General features: G+C 41.4%; 1 protein-coding gene across 3 annotated transcripts in view; it reads left to right on the top strand.

Annotated features, from left to right (window-relative positions):
* The window catches only part of LOC122159464 (sodium channel protein type 5 subunit alpha-like), a 162,837-nt gene that overhangs the window by 81,498 nt on the left and 63,705 nt on the right, over window positions 1-17,634 (top strand). For 2 of the 3 annotated variants that reach the window (XM_042817063.1, XM_042817062.1), the window contains exon 16: window positions 16,360-16,830. In XM_042817063.1, the coding sequence (XP_042672997.1) occupies window positions 16,360-16,830 (471 nt within the window). The remainder of the gene's footprint in view (window positions 1-16,359; window positions 16,831-17,634) is intronic. The other variant, XM_042817064.1, reaches the window with a different exon arrangement.

The raw sequence follows: 17,634 nt of genomic DNA, 5'->3' as shown, positions 1-17,634 counted from the left end.
CCACATCTAAGATGACCACACAGATCTATCTTTGCAGTCAGATCTGGTCAACAAAGTCCATGAAGTCATAAAATATCCTACCCAAAGGTAAGTCTAACGGTGTTAGATTAAACAGACCTCAGAAGCGCTTGTTTCTCTCCCACTAACTCAGCTGTAGACACCCACATGTATTTATCACTGGTTAATTTAGCCAACAACATGCTGCACCTATTAGAGAGCTAAATGAGATTCTAATATGCATCAGGAAAGGTAATTACAGAGGAGAAGGGAGAGTACCAGTGCTGTTGTGCAGTGCTCTGCAGTACTGGACGTGCAGCGTATTCCTTTAGTGACTGACGCTCAAGAGAGATTAAGCCAAACTGGGGAAAGCAAAGAGATTTTAATTAGATGAGGGGAATGCAGAAGTAGGCAGGGAGAACTGTGTAGGTAACAAGAAAGAGCTCTCATCAGAGGAGGAGGATAAATCACCCTTAGGTGCCCTTAGAAAAGGAAGCCTCAGGCTATCAGTGCAGTGAGGCTGTCTAGGAAGACTTTTCCACAGGACAGCTAGCCCCAAACCAGCAGCCTGTGAGATGGAACTTGGTTAATTTCTGAAGGAAGCAATTCAACAGCCCATGTCAGTAGGGGTCTTGACTTGGTGACCTGAGAGGACCTTCCAGTCCTCTTTTCCCATGATAATTTGAGTGCTTGTCAGCAGGGCTGCTCAGCGTGATTTGGATGAGAATTGAAGTGGCTTGCTTTAGTTAAACCCAATAGAAACTTGTCTTTAAAAAAACTGGATGCCCTGGAGTCTGTCCTTTTATACCACTTTCACATCCGTGGAAGCCTTGATGTTTTGATGGAAGCCTTTTCTGTTTTGACACGGCCTATGACTATGATATACAGAAAAAACAGAAATGTCACATTCTTGGAAAGTAGAAGTTTTTCCTTCCTTAAATTCTTTTACTGAAGTCAGTATGGGATGGTTCCTTGAAGAAGTATTCTAAGAAAGTGCTGCTAAACAACCAACAGATTAAAATTTGTAGATCCTCAAAGCCAGCAGATGACACAATATCTCAGCAGGTTTCATTAACCACCATTTCTTTTTTTAATATCCAAAGTCTGCTGATAAAACAGTATATCACCAAAGCAGTTCTGACAGAGCGGTCTCTGCAGTGTCAGGTCTCTGCAGCAAGGCAAGAGAGTATGAAACCAGGGTCCAGGGAGTGTGAATAAATGGTAATTTCTTAGTATTTTGACTTCAGAGTGTCCTTCTCAACAGTCTCCTTTCCTACCTCTGAGAGACTGTTCTGGGCACCACCAGTGTAACCTGGAAGGGAACAAATATTCTAGAATGAGGAGGGAGGAAAGGCCAGTTAGCATGGTTCCTGCCCTGATAGATGTGCCAGAAGTAGATTTGAGTTGGGATGGCTTGAGTAGGGAAGAGAAGTGACTAAAGGTGTGGGTGCACTGCTTAGCCAGTGAGAATTGCTTGTTTATTTCCTATCCCAAACCATCTGTATGAGTAGCAGTCTCCAAGAACCACAAGGAGGGGCAGGGTGCCATGTACCTATCTAATACTTCATTATTGTGACTGTAATCCTACTTTTAGGTAAAATCACTTTCTGGGTGTGCCTGGAAGTTTGTATCTATCCAGATTGTTTATATTCCTATTTATTTGTTTATTTAATATTAAGAAGGAAGCAAAGTTGTGTGATAAATAATTCTAGTTAATTTGCTTTGCTTCATCTATGCTTTGATAGCTTTGTTGCCTTTTGTTTTGTGATTCTGCAGTCAAACAAACAGAACAAAAACTTCAGAATAGAGGTAGCTGTGATGTATAGTGTATAAATGTGTAAGGCAAGACTGCTAGCTGGGCAGAGTAGTCTTCATCATGGGAGCTTTGTTTCTATATGAAGTTGTTTCTTTGAGTAATTTGCAAAGTATTATCGTTTCAGCACCATAATCTCTGATTGAGGAACACAAAATGTGATGTATGTGACCAATGCATAGGCAGACTATAAGCCCACCCCATAGGAATCCTTCAGCCCACTGTGCAGATGTACCTGGGTGTTCACAATCAAGGGACTGCCTCAGCTGGGAGGCTTTGGTCTGCACAAGGTATGACAAAGCTTAATAATATGGAGCAAGGTGATCTCTCTCAGTAGTACTCAGCATGAGGAAATGTTTCTGGGCACATTTATTAGTAAAGGAGTAGCCATAAAGTCCTGTCTCACCCAATACTGATATATCTCCATCACAGTAGATGATCAGCAGATCACAGCCAGACTTGAAAGAGGTTTATGATAATGTGTCAGATTTTCTCTTTAAGTGAAATGGATATAGGGAACTATCACTGTCCCTGATGGTAGAATGACAAGTAATAGCAGAATTACTAGGCATCTAACAGGCCTAAGAAAATGTGGATAACAGTTCTGCTCCTCAAGAGCTCAGACAGCAGAAGTGTACTAGGATGGGCAAAGAAGGTCTTTGTATGAGTCTTGTATTTCTACCTGAAATGAAGGAACTGTCGCTGAGGGAAACTACATCAAGACTCTGACCCTTTTAGGAGACATGAGGCATTACACAGGGGGTTTCAAGACCAGAAAGCTTTTTACAGGGTGATTATGGTTGCTTTGCACCAAAGGAATTAGGCCTCATTCGTTAAGATTTCTTGTGCCAGTAAATGAATGAAAATGTAGCATTGATGACCTGTGATAGCACATTTCCAGCTATCTCCTTATTTTCTCTTCAAATTTTAAACAAATCTCATTCTCAACAACTTTTACTGTCTCTCCAGAGAAATGTACAACTGAAGAGTTTTAGCCATGCTTGCTGCCCTGAATCAAGTAATTATTTTTTGTTTAATGACAAATATGCTCTTATTCATGGGGGCCACTGAAGACTTCTACTCTGTGAATAAACATTACTCTCTTTGGAGGGAAATGTAGTTATATTGTGGTTGTACAGCTGATGATTAATATGAATGAACTGGAATTGTAGAATATTGTGTGCCTCCTAATACCAAATGCTAGGTTACCTCTGCTTGTTGAATATTAAAGCAAGTTTGGGAAGAGTATGCTACAATTCAAAGTTATTACTTCTTTTTTCACCATTCTAACCACCACAGAGGTCTGTACCCTCAGAGTTTGCATACCGTCCTTCATCCACCGAGCAGATATTCTCACTGAGACAACATTTGCCCCATCAGTTCCTCTTCCTATAAAAGGGAAGGAAGAATGGACATGACATGCTAGTATGTACTCAGGGGAGAACAGTACTTTACAAGCAGATGTGCATCCAAGGAAATCCAAAGAGAAGTTCAGGTTTTCCAGAATCTTGCACAAGCATCTCCTCGTGCTCCCCCATGTCTGTGTCATGGGTGCCATTGCTCACCTTATCTGCTCTTTCAGCAGCTCTCACCATTCTAGAAACATTCATTTTATGTTTCAGTGACATCAGCTGTGAAGGCCACTAGGCAAACAAGCAGGAATGCGCATGTCAGGAACGGTCAGTGTCAGGACAGACAAAATGTGCAAAGCAGCAAGCAGGGTGTGTGAGGGTACAGCAGCAGAGGGACATGCTGAGAAGCTGCACGAGCCTTGGTGAGAGTTGGAATGCTGGAGATGGGGGCTGAAGAGATAGTGAGGGTCCGTAAGGAGTTTGAGCCCCAAGGAAATGTTAGCACAAAGTGGAAGTGTCATTTCAGTCAGTCTCATCAGTTTGGACACTGGTTTAAGTGAGGTGAATTTTCCTCCTCAAGTCACGTGCAGCTTTGTGGAAGAGCAGCCTAGAATGCATGAATAAGCACCTTTCAGGACCCAGGCAAAATAGAGACAAAACAACTGTCAGCATATTACCATCCTTTTTGCTTCCACTGATGTATGCTTATGTTACATTTAGTGTGATACCAGAGAATCCAGACCACAAAGGAAAGCAGCCAAACCACAGCACTTTCCCAGCTTCTCCCTTCACATTTTTCATGCCAGCTACTGACATAGTCTGTGAGTCCCTGGGCAGTTTCTGCTGTTTGTATACTCCATTATCCACCCTTGCTTGAACACTGTCCAGGAAGCAGAGCAGTCAGGTAGCTGATGCTTTTGAGCAAACATCTGGCTGTATCTGCTCAAGTATTAAACACCCTTAAAAGGAATGAAAGGCCCACCAGAAACAGATGGCATCATGTGAAGAATCAAAACGATGAATCCTGACACCAGCAATCAATCAGTCCAGTTGCCTCTAATGGCTCCTAGTAGAGTTGGAAAGCTTGCATCCGTCTGTAGGTTTGTTTGGAGTTAAAGACAAACTTTTTGTCTAAGACTCAAGGCTTTTAAAATGGTGTGATTTATCAATGACCACAGAAACAATCATTGTGTATGCTACTGGGCATACATCATATATGCATCATATATAATCACCAAGGTTGGAAAAGACCACTGAGATCATCCAGTCCAACTGTCCACCTACCACCAATTTTTCCCCACTAAACCATGTCCCTAAGTATAACGTCTAAAGATTTCTTGAACGCTTCCAGGAATAGTGACTCCACCACCTCTCTGAGCAGCCCCTTCCACCACCTGACCATTCTTTCAGAGAAGAATTATTTTCTGATGTCCAACCTGAATCTCCCCTGGAGCATGTTGAGGCCATTCCCTCTAGTCCTAAATGGAATCATTAAGGTTGGAAAGACCACTGTGATCGTCTAGTTCAACCACCAGCCACTCTCGTGTGGAACACCAGAGGGTGGTGCTAAAAAACCTGGGGAAATTGAATTCAGGACATTTTTGATGGACCATCAAAAACTGTTGGGTTTCAAAAACCCAGATTTTGAATCTGCCATGGTATGGCAGATTAAGTAGTGCTCATTCCAGGCTTGGAAGTATAAGAGTGCTTTGTTCACGAGAGGTGAGGGAAATGCACCTGGGAACAGATGGGAGGAAAAACTGCTTTCCAAATGTTGTCCTAAAAAGTAATCTGCTTCCTAATGTCACTACACATTTATGAGTTTGTGCATCCTGCCATAGGCTCAGTTGTTTATTCTGAAAAGCTGAATCTTGGCACTTGGTAACTAAATCTGAGCAAGCATCTTGCATTAGGGGACAAGTGTGTTCAGTTCCTGTTTTAAAGATATCTTTTGGTGTCCATGCTGAATAAGTACTAAAATCAGCCAACTTTTTCCTTGAATCATCTATCCATAGAAAGGCAGATCTCTTTAAGTATTAATAGCTAAAATCCTAATAAAAATTATTGTACATCTTCTACTTTTGATACAGTTCAAAGGGCTGAAAACAAAAACTGGATCAGGGCTCTCTTTTGATCTATGAAGCAAGGAATTCCCCGGAAAAAAATAACACATACCAAATTTATTGGTGTCTTTTTATTAGTAGAATGTTAAGCTATTGCTTCTTGATCAATAATGAGCCACTGGGATATATCACAGAACAATAATGTCTCTTAACACTAGTGCTGTTCCACAGGAATGTACATAAGGAAATATGAAACTATATCCTGTTCACCTGCACAGATGGGAGATTTATTAGAAATACGGAGGGGAAAAAAATGCTAATACAATGTGCACAAAGCCTGCCCCTTGAAAACCAGCTTTATGCTTTTTTTACTACTTGTCATTTCAGGTCAAATATCTTGACTGCATGACATGAAGCACTGAAATAACATTTTTAATATTATCCAACCTTAATATTATTCCTTAATTTTATTACAACTTTATGATTCCATAATTGGACTTACCGTATATGTCTATGAGTCATGTTTTTACATATTTTGTTTGTGAAGATGATACTAGTGAAATGTCTGCTGAGATATAGATTAGTCTGATGATTGAAGACCTGAATTTTGAAATATGTATATATATTTATATAGCAGGAATCAGTAGGATAAAATGCTGCTTGTTTTTGTACTGTCTGTGCTTGGCTAATTACATAAGTAGGGTTTTGTCAGTGTTTAAGTTCATGCTAATAGCAGAGTAGTTATTAAAAACCTAGAAGACAATGAGTCAAATATAGTTGGACAAGAGTGTGCAAAGGTAGGTAGAACCCAATATGTCTCTTTTTATTAATGTCACTGTTGTCTGGATGTCATTAAAAGGGTAATGACAACAGAGTTCCTCCTTGGATGCACCAAGGCAAGGGCAAAGTTTTAATGTTAAAATAGACCAAGAGGTACAAATTTTATACGTTATTAATTACTCATTTACATCTTATGCTTTTGTTAAAATATTCAGTTAAAAACATTGATTATTTCTCCCCACCAGTGAGCAGTTCATTCTAACAGCTGCCTCTAGAAATACCTTGTTAGAAGTGATACGTGAAACAATCAGGTTATCATGACAGGTTTGTTCTTCTTAGGAAGTGTATGATATTTAAAAGGGACTGGAATTGATCTTATCCATGTACTGTTTATGTTTCTTCAGTTAGTACTGCATGGCAAGTGGATTGTTGTCCAATCTTCTCAGGAAATGAGTACATGCTAATTGATTTTAGGGCTGGGACTGAAGTATACTGTTAAAAACATTGATATTTTCCATTCTGAATTTTTGAGAAGATGAAAAACATGCTTATATTTGTCTTTAGGGATGGAGGCACCATCATTTGTAAGCAGCTGCTGAAGAGCAAAAGTCATCCTCACGCTACAAACTCCTTCATGTGGCTGTTTCTTCCAGGCAGACTTCCAGGTCCCTTCTCCTCTCCTGCAACCTCATATCCCATGCTTAGTTGTGATGTCAACCCATTTCTGTGAGCTTCAGTAAGGACTAAATGGCTGCTCATGTCTTTGTGTTCGAATACCAGGCAGGTGGCTGCATCTATAGACTGGCCAGGTCTTCTCTGTCTTAGTTAGCACATTCTTTGCCTGCTGTCCCAGCTGGTGCAGAGGTGCTCATGGGGCAGCCGTGGTGCACAGCAGCACAAAGCAGTCCTGCCTCAAGCAGATGGGGCCAGGAGGTGGATGCTCCCCTCAGGGCTCCCCTTGACTTGCCTGTATTTGCTACAGCAGATGCAATTTTTAGCTCTCCAAACAGGCTGTCTGCTTAGCTCTCATTCCTCTCTTCTCTTCAGCAGACTGGCAGTGAGCAAAAACTCTTAAAAGTGCTCTTATGGTCAACTCACAGCGTTGGCTTTCTCATTGCTTTCCAGCTTTATGTCCATCTTGCATTAAAAAAAGCTTTTGAGTGGCCTCAGTGGCTGAGATTTCAGCCAGGCGCACAGAATGCAATTAATAAATAAAATCGCTTTCAAAATTCCACATCAGCAAAATACTTTTTGTATTTCCTGATACAAGAAGCAGCTTGTTGAGGATGAGGTCATTGTGTCTGGAAAGAACAGTTTGCTTTGATCGTGTGGTAGAACACAGACTTGATCTGAATAGTGCGGGCAGCCAGTCCTCCACAAAGTACTTTCTTTATGTTTTTCTTTTTCTTTGTTTGTTTGTTTTTAATACTTCTCTGCAAAGCACATCTCAGAGCGAGCTTTATCCTGTAGAGATCCTCTCTGGGAAGAAAGGACATACATTGCCTTCCCTTCCTAGCAAAAGATCCAGGATATCTCGTTCCCTGAGGCTTTAACAACAACTGAGAAATGCAGGGGACAGGCTGTGGACCAAGGCCACTGCTGGTAGGCAGGAGGAGGTGATGGCAGAGCAAATGATGCTCATTTTAGAACAGCAAGGCACACACATCAGCACCTCTCTGTCCTCCCACCTATTTGCAGATGTAGAGCGGCCCTCCTTTCAGGCGTGCAACTGGCACCAGCCTTCCCTGCCCTCTTATTTGCAGGTGGGAGATTCCAGAATGCCAAATTATTAATAAAAATCATAACTCTCCTGGCTGGGAGGCAACTCTGTCTCTCCCAGGAATCTGCACTTGCAAAATGAAAAGTCAGATCCTCCTCCAACCCCAAAATTCACTAAATCACAGCATCACAGAATTGTAGGGGGTGGAAGGGACCTCTGGAGATTATCCAGTCCAACTGCTGAAGCAGTTCCCTCCAGTCGATTGCACAGGAATGTGTCCAGGCGAGTTTTGAATATCTCCAGAAAGAAGACATCTTTTTCACACTTCACTTCATAGGAAAGTGTAATATCAAAATTATAATGTCAAGCCTGAAAAACAGTGTAGAAAATAACATTTTAAAGGAAATTGCTCCTCTCCTTGTTTAAATAAAAGAAGCTAATAATTATTATTTCTTGACTTTCTGATTTAATTTCCTAGTCTCTGGGCCTACCCTCATATTGCTTTTACTTTAGTGTAATACACTGGCTCCAGGGAAGTCATTCCTTCGTGTAGCCAGTATCACTGGCTTTTTTGGCTATTATTCTGCTGCCAGCTCTGGTTTTCTCTTCTTGGTTCTCCATAACTTACCTTTCCTCAGATGTATTCTGCCATGTTTGAATGGGAACTACCTCTTTGTTGAACTCCATTCTTCCAATGCAGAACGTTTCTCTTTGTACTTAGAATCACAAAATCATAGAATCCTTGGAGTTGGAATGAACCTTTAAACTTCATTTAGTCCAACTCCCTTGCAATGAACAGAGACATGCTAAATCAAGTTGCCCAGGACCTGATCCATCCTCACCTTGAAAGTCTCTAGGGATTGGGCATCAATATATCTCTGTTCCAGTGCCTCACCACCCTCACTGTAGAAGACTTTTTCCTTATATCTAACCTACATCTATCTCTTTAAGCTTGAAAACATTTTCCCTTAGCTCAAAAGTAGCTGTAGTCTTGTGACATGTAGTCATTAAACTTTCTCTGACTTCCTTAAGGCTTCGGGGATATGTTGAGCCTTTAGAACCTTGGCCACAGTTCACAGAATCATTGAACAACGGAATGTCCTCAGTTGGGAGGGACTCATAAGCATTGTCAGGCCCAACTCCAGTTGTCATTCTGGGAGAAGTTTGTGACTGGGCTATTCTACAGCATTTTTTGTCTGCCTGGACTGGTTTGAGAAGGCCTCAGCAGCCCTGGTGGAGCTTTTTCTATGCTGGTGAACTAGTGCTGTTGTGATATTTGATGAAAAATCTGTGGGAATGTGTTTGTTTTGTGCTATAGCTTTAGCAGTGGACGAGAAATTGTCTGTTTCCACTCAACTTCACCAAATCAGACTCGGAGGCAAATATTTTCAGATCAAGGGGCACATAGTTTCCAGAAATTTGTCTTCTGAGATTTACAGGGGCTTACCTTCAAAAAACACTGGAAGTCCGTCAGTGAAGAAGACCTCTAGTTTTAATTCATTAGTTCTTGACTAGTGCTTGCAGTGATATGGTTTAGTGTAGATTTATACCCACAAGAGTGGTTAGCAGATAAAAAAGATGTGGCAACGTAGGAAATAATTCCTCCCCACTCAGAATCCCAATTTGAGGAGGATTTCCATCTTGAGGTTCATTAGGTCTGGATGGCAGTTAGAGCAGTTTTTACATGGTGGCCTTTGTCTGTTGCTGCTCTCAGATGTCAAGTCTAACATGCCCTTGTGTCTACCTGGTTTTATATCTACCTTGAAAACAGGGAGGGATTAATGGCAGTTTAAAATGACCTCAAAAAACTCTTATGTGACACAAAGGTGCTGTGGAGTGTAATTAATGGGCCTAATCTGCCCTTCCATTACTCAAGCAGATTTATTCCCATGTAAAGTGTTGAGAACAGCACTGAGGAATCTGGCCAATTAATTATACATACTCCTTCAAGCCTTAAGAGGAATAGGGTGGCCGTTCTCTCCACCCATGCAGACACCATTGAACATGGGTGAGCACAGCTGTCATCCAGCATTGCAGCTCTGCCTCGTACTACTTAAAGGCAATTAGGCATAAAAGAGGCCACTGGCACTGCAGGGAAGTATAATGGCAGTACCCCAAATGGAAAATAGTCAGCAAAACTTTTATTAGCCTCATGGTGAATACCAGCAAAATGGTGATGAGCTGGGGGAAGCTATTCATCTCACCCAATTTCTAGAGTCCACCATGCAGGTAGCTACACCCATGTCAGCCACTCTTCATATTCTTCACAGTCAGTGGGGAGCAAATGCACTTCTTTCTGCCCCTTCATTTCACCTCACCTGTGCAGACATCAGTTTTACAGTAAGACACGTTGAGCACAGGCTTGTTTAAAGCAACTGGAAGCAACTTGCCTGTAAGCTTTTGACAGGCACGTGTGACTGCAGGCTATAAGCATCCCTGTTCATTGCTGGGTAGTTGAACCAGATGATTCTAAACGACCTTTAAGGGTCCCTGCCAACTCAAACAATCCTATGATTCTTGATTCCGTGAAATCAATAACCTCATTTCCATGTATTTTCCTGGCTGATCTTGGGCAAGAAACAAAAAGGAGATCCATTCTCCTCCAACAGTGTTGCCTCCCGCCTGTCCCCAGCCAGATGGGCCTTGTGCCATACTTGTGGTATCATGATCATTTTGACAACAAGGAACTAAGATATCACAGCCAAGGATTATGAATTGAATATGGGATAAAGAGAAGCTGGTCTGGGAGGATATAAGCTTCTTATCCAGCACCAACAGCTGAAATAATAGAAAGCGGAATATAGAAAATAACTGATGATATAAATTGCTTTTTGCAGATGTATTCTTTCTTTGATAAACTTTGCCCTAGGATGAAAAAGTACAAAAGATTAGAAAATGTACTTCCAAGGAAATAAAAAATCTTCCAGTTGCATGGAGGTGGACTAGATGACCTATTGCTGTAGGTCTCTGGATTAAGCTTAGATCTCATACTTGATGCAAAAAAAGGCCCTTTATGAGCAATTTTCTTTTGCATCTTCTTGGATTTTACTACGGTGAACAAAATAAAGTAATTGGTACAAAGTACAATATTGTACAAGGCTTGCTAAGATCTCCAAAGGGAGAACAACATCTTTCCTACCTGTACTGATGAAAGAGCAGTGAAAATGTCTATTGCCATCAGGAAATAGACAGGAAGGAAGGAAATCAGTCTTTCATATTGGGCACAAAATGTCCACAGCTCTTCCTGCTGGTTTGTACCGATATACACTGCTGGAGAAGTGGTTTTGGGTAGGTTGAAGTGTACAGGTCCTGTTGTATCCACACGATGTACCAGGTGAGTAGTCACGATCCCATTGGGTACCTCACCATGCTGCTCTGATCAGGCATTTCCATGCAGCTGAGTGACATCAGTGACAATATACTGCCCCAGGGATACAATTTGTTTTAAATGTTCTTTTGTTTCTTGTTGTTGTTGTTGTCGCTTTTTAAATGACAGAATTCGCTGTTTCAGCGTGTTTTCTGCTGTGGACCCTGTTGTGATAGAAAAAAAAATGCTTATCTGTTTTTTCTTCCACATGGAAACACCCTCAGGTGATATCAGTTCTTACAGCTGCCCTCAGCTGTCCTCCCTATCCTCCATCTCTTGCATTGCAGAAGACAATACACATTTTCAGTCTGAAAATGTCTGGGTTTTTAGAGGGTGCTTGTGGGTTTACAAAGGAAGAAGATATGGTGGGCATGGTGGTGATGGGTTGACAGTTGGACTAGATATCTTAGTGGTCTTTTCCAACCATAATGGTTCTATGATTCTAAGAATTGCTCTTGAGAGCAATTCCTGGATTATTTGTGAATCTCCTCCACTGCAAAGGTACCATTTCTGGGTCCTACCTGCTGGGATCTGTTCAGTGTGACCCAGGCAGATGAGAACATCTGGCTGTATTTGTGCACAGTGTAAAAGGTTGGTTAAGCCTCATGCACAGAAAAGGACTGAAGTTTGAAAATGAAGCTGCCTCGTTTTGTTGGCAGTGTGCGTCAGGAAAGATCTCATTACAGGAGAAGCCAGGGAGGTGAGCTCCTATCAGATCCCCTGCAATCAAACAAAACCATCAGCTGAAGGCCTTGCCTTGGAGATGGTTTAACCCTCTCATTAGGTTTGTGCAGGTGCAACATTGTTCTTGATCCTAGTTTAATGAAAAACAGAATGATTTTAAATCTGTGAAGTGGCCTTAGACTTAGCAGTGATATTTCAGCCTGTATTCTGTGCAGCACTGAGCAAGGTGCCAAATGCTCTATGTCTCAGGGATCTCAGTCAGAGTGCAGGGCAGTGAATACATTGCTGAATCAATACACAGGAGCACAGGGGATTGCAAGGGCTGCACGTTGTTTGACTGAATGGGAGATGGAAGGTTAAATGCATAAAGATTTACAGCCTTCCATTTTTGCCAAGTCAAGGTAAATATAAGAAAGGAAGAAAAATGAGGCAGTAGTCACACACTTTTGCTCTGGCATCAGACTTTGCATACAGATGTTTTTAAAGAGGGTTTGATCAGAAGGTGTCACCTGAAATTAAGCTGTGTTGGTGAGGTCACCATCCCTGGGTGTTAAAGAAGTGTGGAGATGTGTCACTGAGGGATGTGGTCATTGGGCATGGTGGGGATGGGTTGGCAGTTGGACTGAATGATCTTAGAGGTCTTTTCCAACCTCCATGATTTTATGATGCTATGAAAACTCCTCCAGAGGTACTTCTCAGGGAAGTACCCAACATTAGGCTGGATGAAATTTGATCCTTTGCATCTTATAATGGCAGAACCAGAACCCCTAGCATTGGAAAGGCATTAGAAGTGCCCATGAAAGCATGATCTATTTATTGCCATTAGGGTAAATGCTGAACATCATTATGCTAAAGGATTTGGGGTTTCTTTGAGTGTATGCATCATTTGATTTCTAACCTCAAAGTGACCAAAAAAGTGACCTGCTTTCAGAGACTGGGTTTTTTATGTTACTGGAAAGAAGATCCCTTTTTGAGGGGGTCTTGATGGATGTGCAAATCTACCATAGCTTTTGAAAACTAGATTTGTCTTTAGTTTGCTTTTACTTAAACTGAAATCATTGCGTTAGCAACCAGGAAAACTGGATATTATTAGTAACCTTTTACAGAAAACATGATGTGTCATGGGTTGAGCATGTATTATTCTAGAAAATGTGCCATACAGTGAAATGGGAATAAGTAAATACAAAGTGCTTATGCAGCAGTTTACTCTGTTTGAACACCCTACAATACACCTCTGAGGTTACCTGCTCATAAAGGAAAGAGGGAGTGATTTGAGATTTATTTTTGGCTGAAAGCATGAAGTGCAAATAGCTCTTTGTGCGAAATGTCAGATCCATTTCTGGGAAGCACACGGCACGGCCTTGATAATCCATGGTAAATAACAATAGTATGTTACCACCTATTTTATATATACCTTCAAGTGTATCTGAATAGACAAACGTAACTGTAGTTGAACATCAGAAATAAATACAGAAAAATAAAACAAGGCATTTCAAAAAAGTTATTCTGCATGCAGTACAACTAAGCAGAGAATGAAGTTCACTTTCAGATTTCAATATTTGGGTGCTTGTGTGGAGTTTCTGTGTTTGAGGAAAGGGTCCCAGCCCCCATAACAGTCTGTGGAGATATGTGACTTGACCCAGTTCTCTCTGGCACCACTGGGGATACTGTTGAGTATCCAGGCTGGCTAGGCTCTCATTAAAATTATGTAACATCAGCCCAAGTTACTGTATGCATAAGGTGCCTTGGGATGACTTGGGCATGCTAGGGTCAGTTGGCACTAGATGTCTACCTACATATAGGCAGCCCCTAATGTGGTCACCTCTGTTTGGTTAGGCTCTGTTGACTATTCTGTGAACCTTTCTTAAATTGAAATGGGGCTTAGATGCCCCATTAGACCACTGAGCTTTGGTGCTGGAGCCTGGAGGCAGTTTGTGTCCTTGAACATCGTTAGCCTGGTGTCTGCTGTAATACCCCATCATGCCCTGCTTGGATGACAGATGCAGCTTTAGGAATATACTCACCTCTTGTGGGTATGTTCTGAATGTCTCAGACGGCCTCAAACATCAATATTACACCTTTATTAAAGTAACTTAATTGAAACCACACTGTCCAGAAGACTTTAGGTCAGCGTTTCTCAGTCTCCTGTCTTCATACTCCTTCACACCTCACTAAGTTGCTGCTGAGAAGATACACTTGTGGCTTATTCTAAGCTCTGTCTGTATTAATGACCTGGATATTACCTCTGCCCAAGGGCTCATTTCCAGGATATTTGTTGAAAACTGGTTATCTCTGAGACCTCATATAACTCTATCAAATTTGCTTGAAAATAGATGACACAGTTGTGCCAGTAACTCATTTGTTGATGGGCTCCTTCTGTTTGGCATAGTAGCCAATTGCCAGTGCTATGGTTCTCAGCGACCTGTTGGAGATCATTGCTCACAATACATCCGAATGGGTATGAGATGAAACCCTGATTTGTACCAAACAACGGCGATGATTAAGAGGAGATCCACGCAAGCTGTCAGCAGCACTCCAATGTGATGGACCAACTAAGAAACAATTAGCTTTAATCTCACTTTACTTTTGAACAGGGCTGCACTCAGAATGGCATTGCTTTATTCTGTAGTTTGTAATGGACATGGGCATCTGCAGCACTGCTGACTGCTTTCATTTATAATCATAGTGATTGCAGTGAGTACATTATGAAACAGTCCTGACAGGACACTTCGAATAACGTGTCACTGGAGTGATTAAGACCAGGCTCGTCTGCAAAATTCCAGCTCGTGTATTCCAAGTATTTGAAAGGAAGGGTTGGAAGGAGACCGCAAAAGCTTGTGCCTGTTTGGTAGGGCCAGATAAATAGAAGTACTTTCTATGCTGCATATGGCAGGCTAGCAGACTTTATCAATTTAAAACATAATAAGATAGTCAGGGGACTTGCAAGTAATTCTGGTGGCATTAAGAGATCACAGAAAGAATATCTTAACAGATATCCCTTTTATTGCTACAACAGCAGAAGGGCTGCAATGCCAAACTCTCCCTTGCATTGCTATGGACTGCATCCATCAGTCTTGTTCTTATCAACTGAGTTGATAGCAGGCAGTTTGGTACCCCGTTATTTAGAGTGAATATATTTTAGCTGATATTGGTTTGAGTCAGCTCTGCATCATCCCATCAACGCAGACATCTCTCTCCAGTGTGAGCTTCTCACCTATGTATTTCGGAAGCCGTTCTTCATTCTCTTGCACCATAGGCAGGAATAATGACTCATGTGCAACAGCTGGTAATCAGTCAGAAGGATGTATTACTGGGGATGGCCTTCAAGAGGAAACTGGTTTTCTTCATTGGTTTTAAATGTATTTATTAGGGGAGGGGGGGGAGGGGGGGGGAAGCTTAAAGATCTGTAAATCATCAAATATGTTCCTGAAATGTGTAGTTGTATCTAATCTTGGAACTCAGTGCAAGCAGAGGTAGGCAGTTATGAAGTTGCAGGAGCAAGAGGAAGCCAGTTTACGGTCTCTGGTTCAATTTACCATACATGTGTGGATATCTTCAGATGGTATTTTACTGATTGTAGAGTCATAGAATTGTCATAGAGTTAGAAGGCACCCTTAAAGGCCATGTGGTCCAACTTCTCTGGAATGAACAGGGGCTCCATCAGGTGCTCAGAGTCCCATCCAGCCTAACCTTGGATGTCTCCAAGGACAAAACATCCACCACCTCTCTGGGCAACCAGTGCCAGCTCACTGTCCTTACGGTAAAAAATCTTTTTCCTTATATCCAATCCGAATCGCTCAGTTGCAGCATTTCCATGACCAAGCCTGCTTGCAGAATGAGCATTTTTCAGTTTCAGCCACATTAATTCTGGGTGTGTTGGCTTCTTTTTGTCTGCAGGGCAAATGTTTTGAAACTGTATGTTCTCTTAGGTGTTAATTCACAGTTGCAAGAGGTTTTCTTCAAGGCCAAGAGGCTATTCAAATCAAGTATCCATGAAAATACATAAAATGTTTAAAACATTTTCCAAATATGTTATTAGGGTGAAGTGCCATGCATATGTGTACCATTATATCACTGTGATATAGAAATAATATTCACTGTGAGTAAAAATCAAGAGTCCTGAGAACGTTCTTCCTATAATTTTTGTGCATGTAAGCAGTACTTTTCTGGATGTCAGTAATTGTTGCTATTAGCAATTTTCTCCGACATGTAATATTAGCAATGAAAGGACATTCATGATACCACCAGTTAGGAGAATATTTACATTAGATTCCTTCCAGTGAAAATTTCATCCTGTATTCTGTTTCTGAGCATTACCTTTTTTATCTTTTTGGATAATAGACAGGGAAAGAGAATATCAATGTGTTTAATTGCCCATGCCAAACTTCTCCACCTGAAATTAATGTTTTTGGATAAGTCTGGAGAGCTTCATTTCTACTGAAACTACCTGTAATTAGAGGTATTTCCACAAACACTGGTAATGTTACTGAAGCACAGAAAAGACTCAAACCCTCCCTCGTCCACAACCAAACATTTGCCCTCCACTTTTCAGGGTCACTGATTTGCTCTTAACTTTGTTTCAGGTGCTCAACTTGTTCCTTGCCTTGCTGCTCAGCTCTTTCAGTGCTGACAACCTTTCGGCACCAGATGAGGATGGAGAGATGAACAACCTGCAGCTTGCCTTTGCTCGGATCAACAGGGGTCTTCAGTATGTGAAACACACAACGTGGGATTTTTGCTGCAGTGTCCTCCGGCATCCCAAGACAACAGCTGAAAAGAAGGCAATGATGAAACTTGCTGCCCAGAATACAGGTGCCCTTAACAATTGTGTCAACAGTCACCTAACTGCTGAGCTTGGCAAAGACATGGAGCATCACAAAGAGAACCACACTGAGGATGGGATGAATAAAAATGTGGAGAAGCACCTAGGAATTACAGACAACGATGACTTCATGACCAATCCTGACCTGTCAATTTGTGTTCCTATTGCTGTGGGAGAGTCTGATATCGAGGAGGAAGATGAGGAGCAGAGCACGTTTACAGAAATGGAGCAGGTAGGCAGTGAAAGTGTTTTTTTAGTTGCATCTTACTAAGATATTTCCTTAGTTCCTATCCTTGCTGTGGATCCATTGCTCATGATGCAAATGTGTAATGGCCTTATCCTGCCTTTGATATGTTAGTAACTTCAGAATAAGTTACACCTGCATATCCAAGAGCAAAGTCGGTCTCCAAAAAGAGACATTCCCTTTCTTTGTGTTCTTTGTGGTTGTCTAGGCTAATTCTTCTAACAAGAGCAATTAAACCATTTCTCACACAGGATCCTGTTTTTTCCTTTCAACTGAATCATGGGAATGGTACAGAATGAGTCTTAAGTTGTCAATGATAGGGATTTTTCTCAGTGCGCTTTACCGGGGAATAGCTTGGTTAAATTTGTGTGACAGCATGGGTGGGTAGTTCTCTTAAATAAAACTAGGTAGGTGCTGATGTGACAGAGAAAGTGAGAATATATGTGACTGTATGCATTTAGACAGGAAAAAAAGTTATTTGCCTATTCTTTGCTGTGGCATTCCAGACTGTATTATTCATTCCCAAGGGCACTCAGTAGTAATGGCTGAAAAATTCTGTGTGCTTTGAATTACTGGTGAAAAGTGGGAAACATCTTTATTTCCCTTCTTAACAACTGCGGCTCTTGGCTCCATGTACCTAATAGTTAATGTTTTCCATTCCCTTCAGCCTTGATCCAGCATCCTCTAATGCCAGTGGATTGAGTTGTCAGGAGGGATCCTCTATCTCCTAGTTGAGTAAAAGCAAGATCTGAAGAAAAAGAGTCCTTAGAGAAGGGCTGTCCTAAAAAAAGT

The sequence above is a fragment of the Centrocercus urophasianus genome, unplaced genomic scaffold, assembly GCF_019232065.1.
Source record: "Centrocercus urophasianus isolate 14NV4802_14NV808 unplaced genomic scaffold, USGS_Curo_1.0 seq_16, whole genome shotgun sequence".
Lineage (NCBI taxonomy): Eukaryota > Metazoa > Chordata > Aves > Galliformes > Phasianidae > Centrocercus > Centrocercus urophasianus.
The sequence above is the reverse complement of the archived record's forward strand: the minus strand, read 5'-3'. Positions and strand labels throughout refer to the sequence as shown.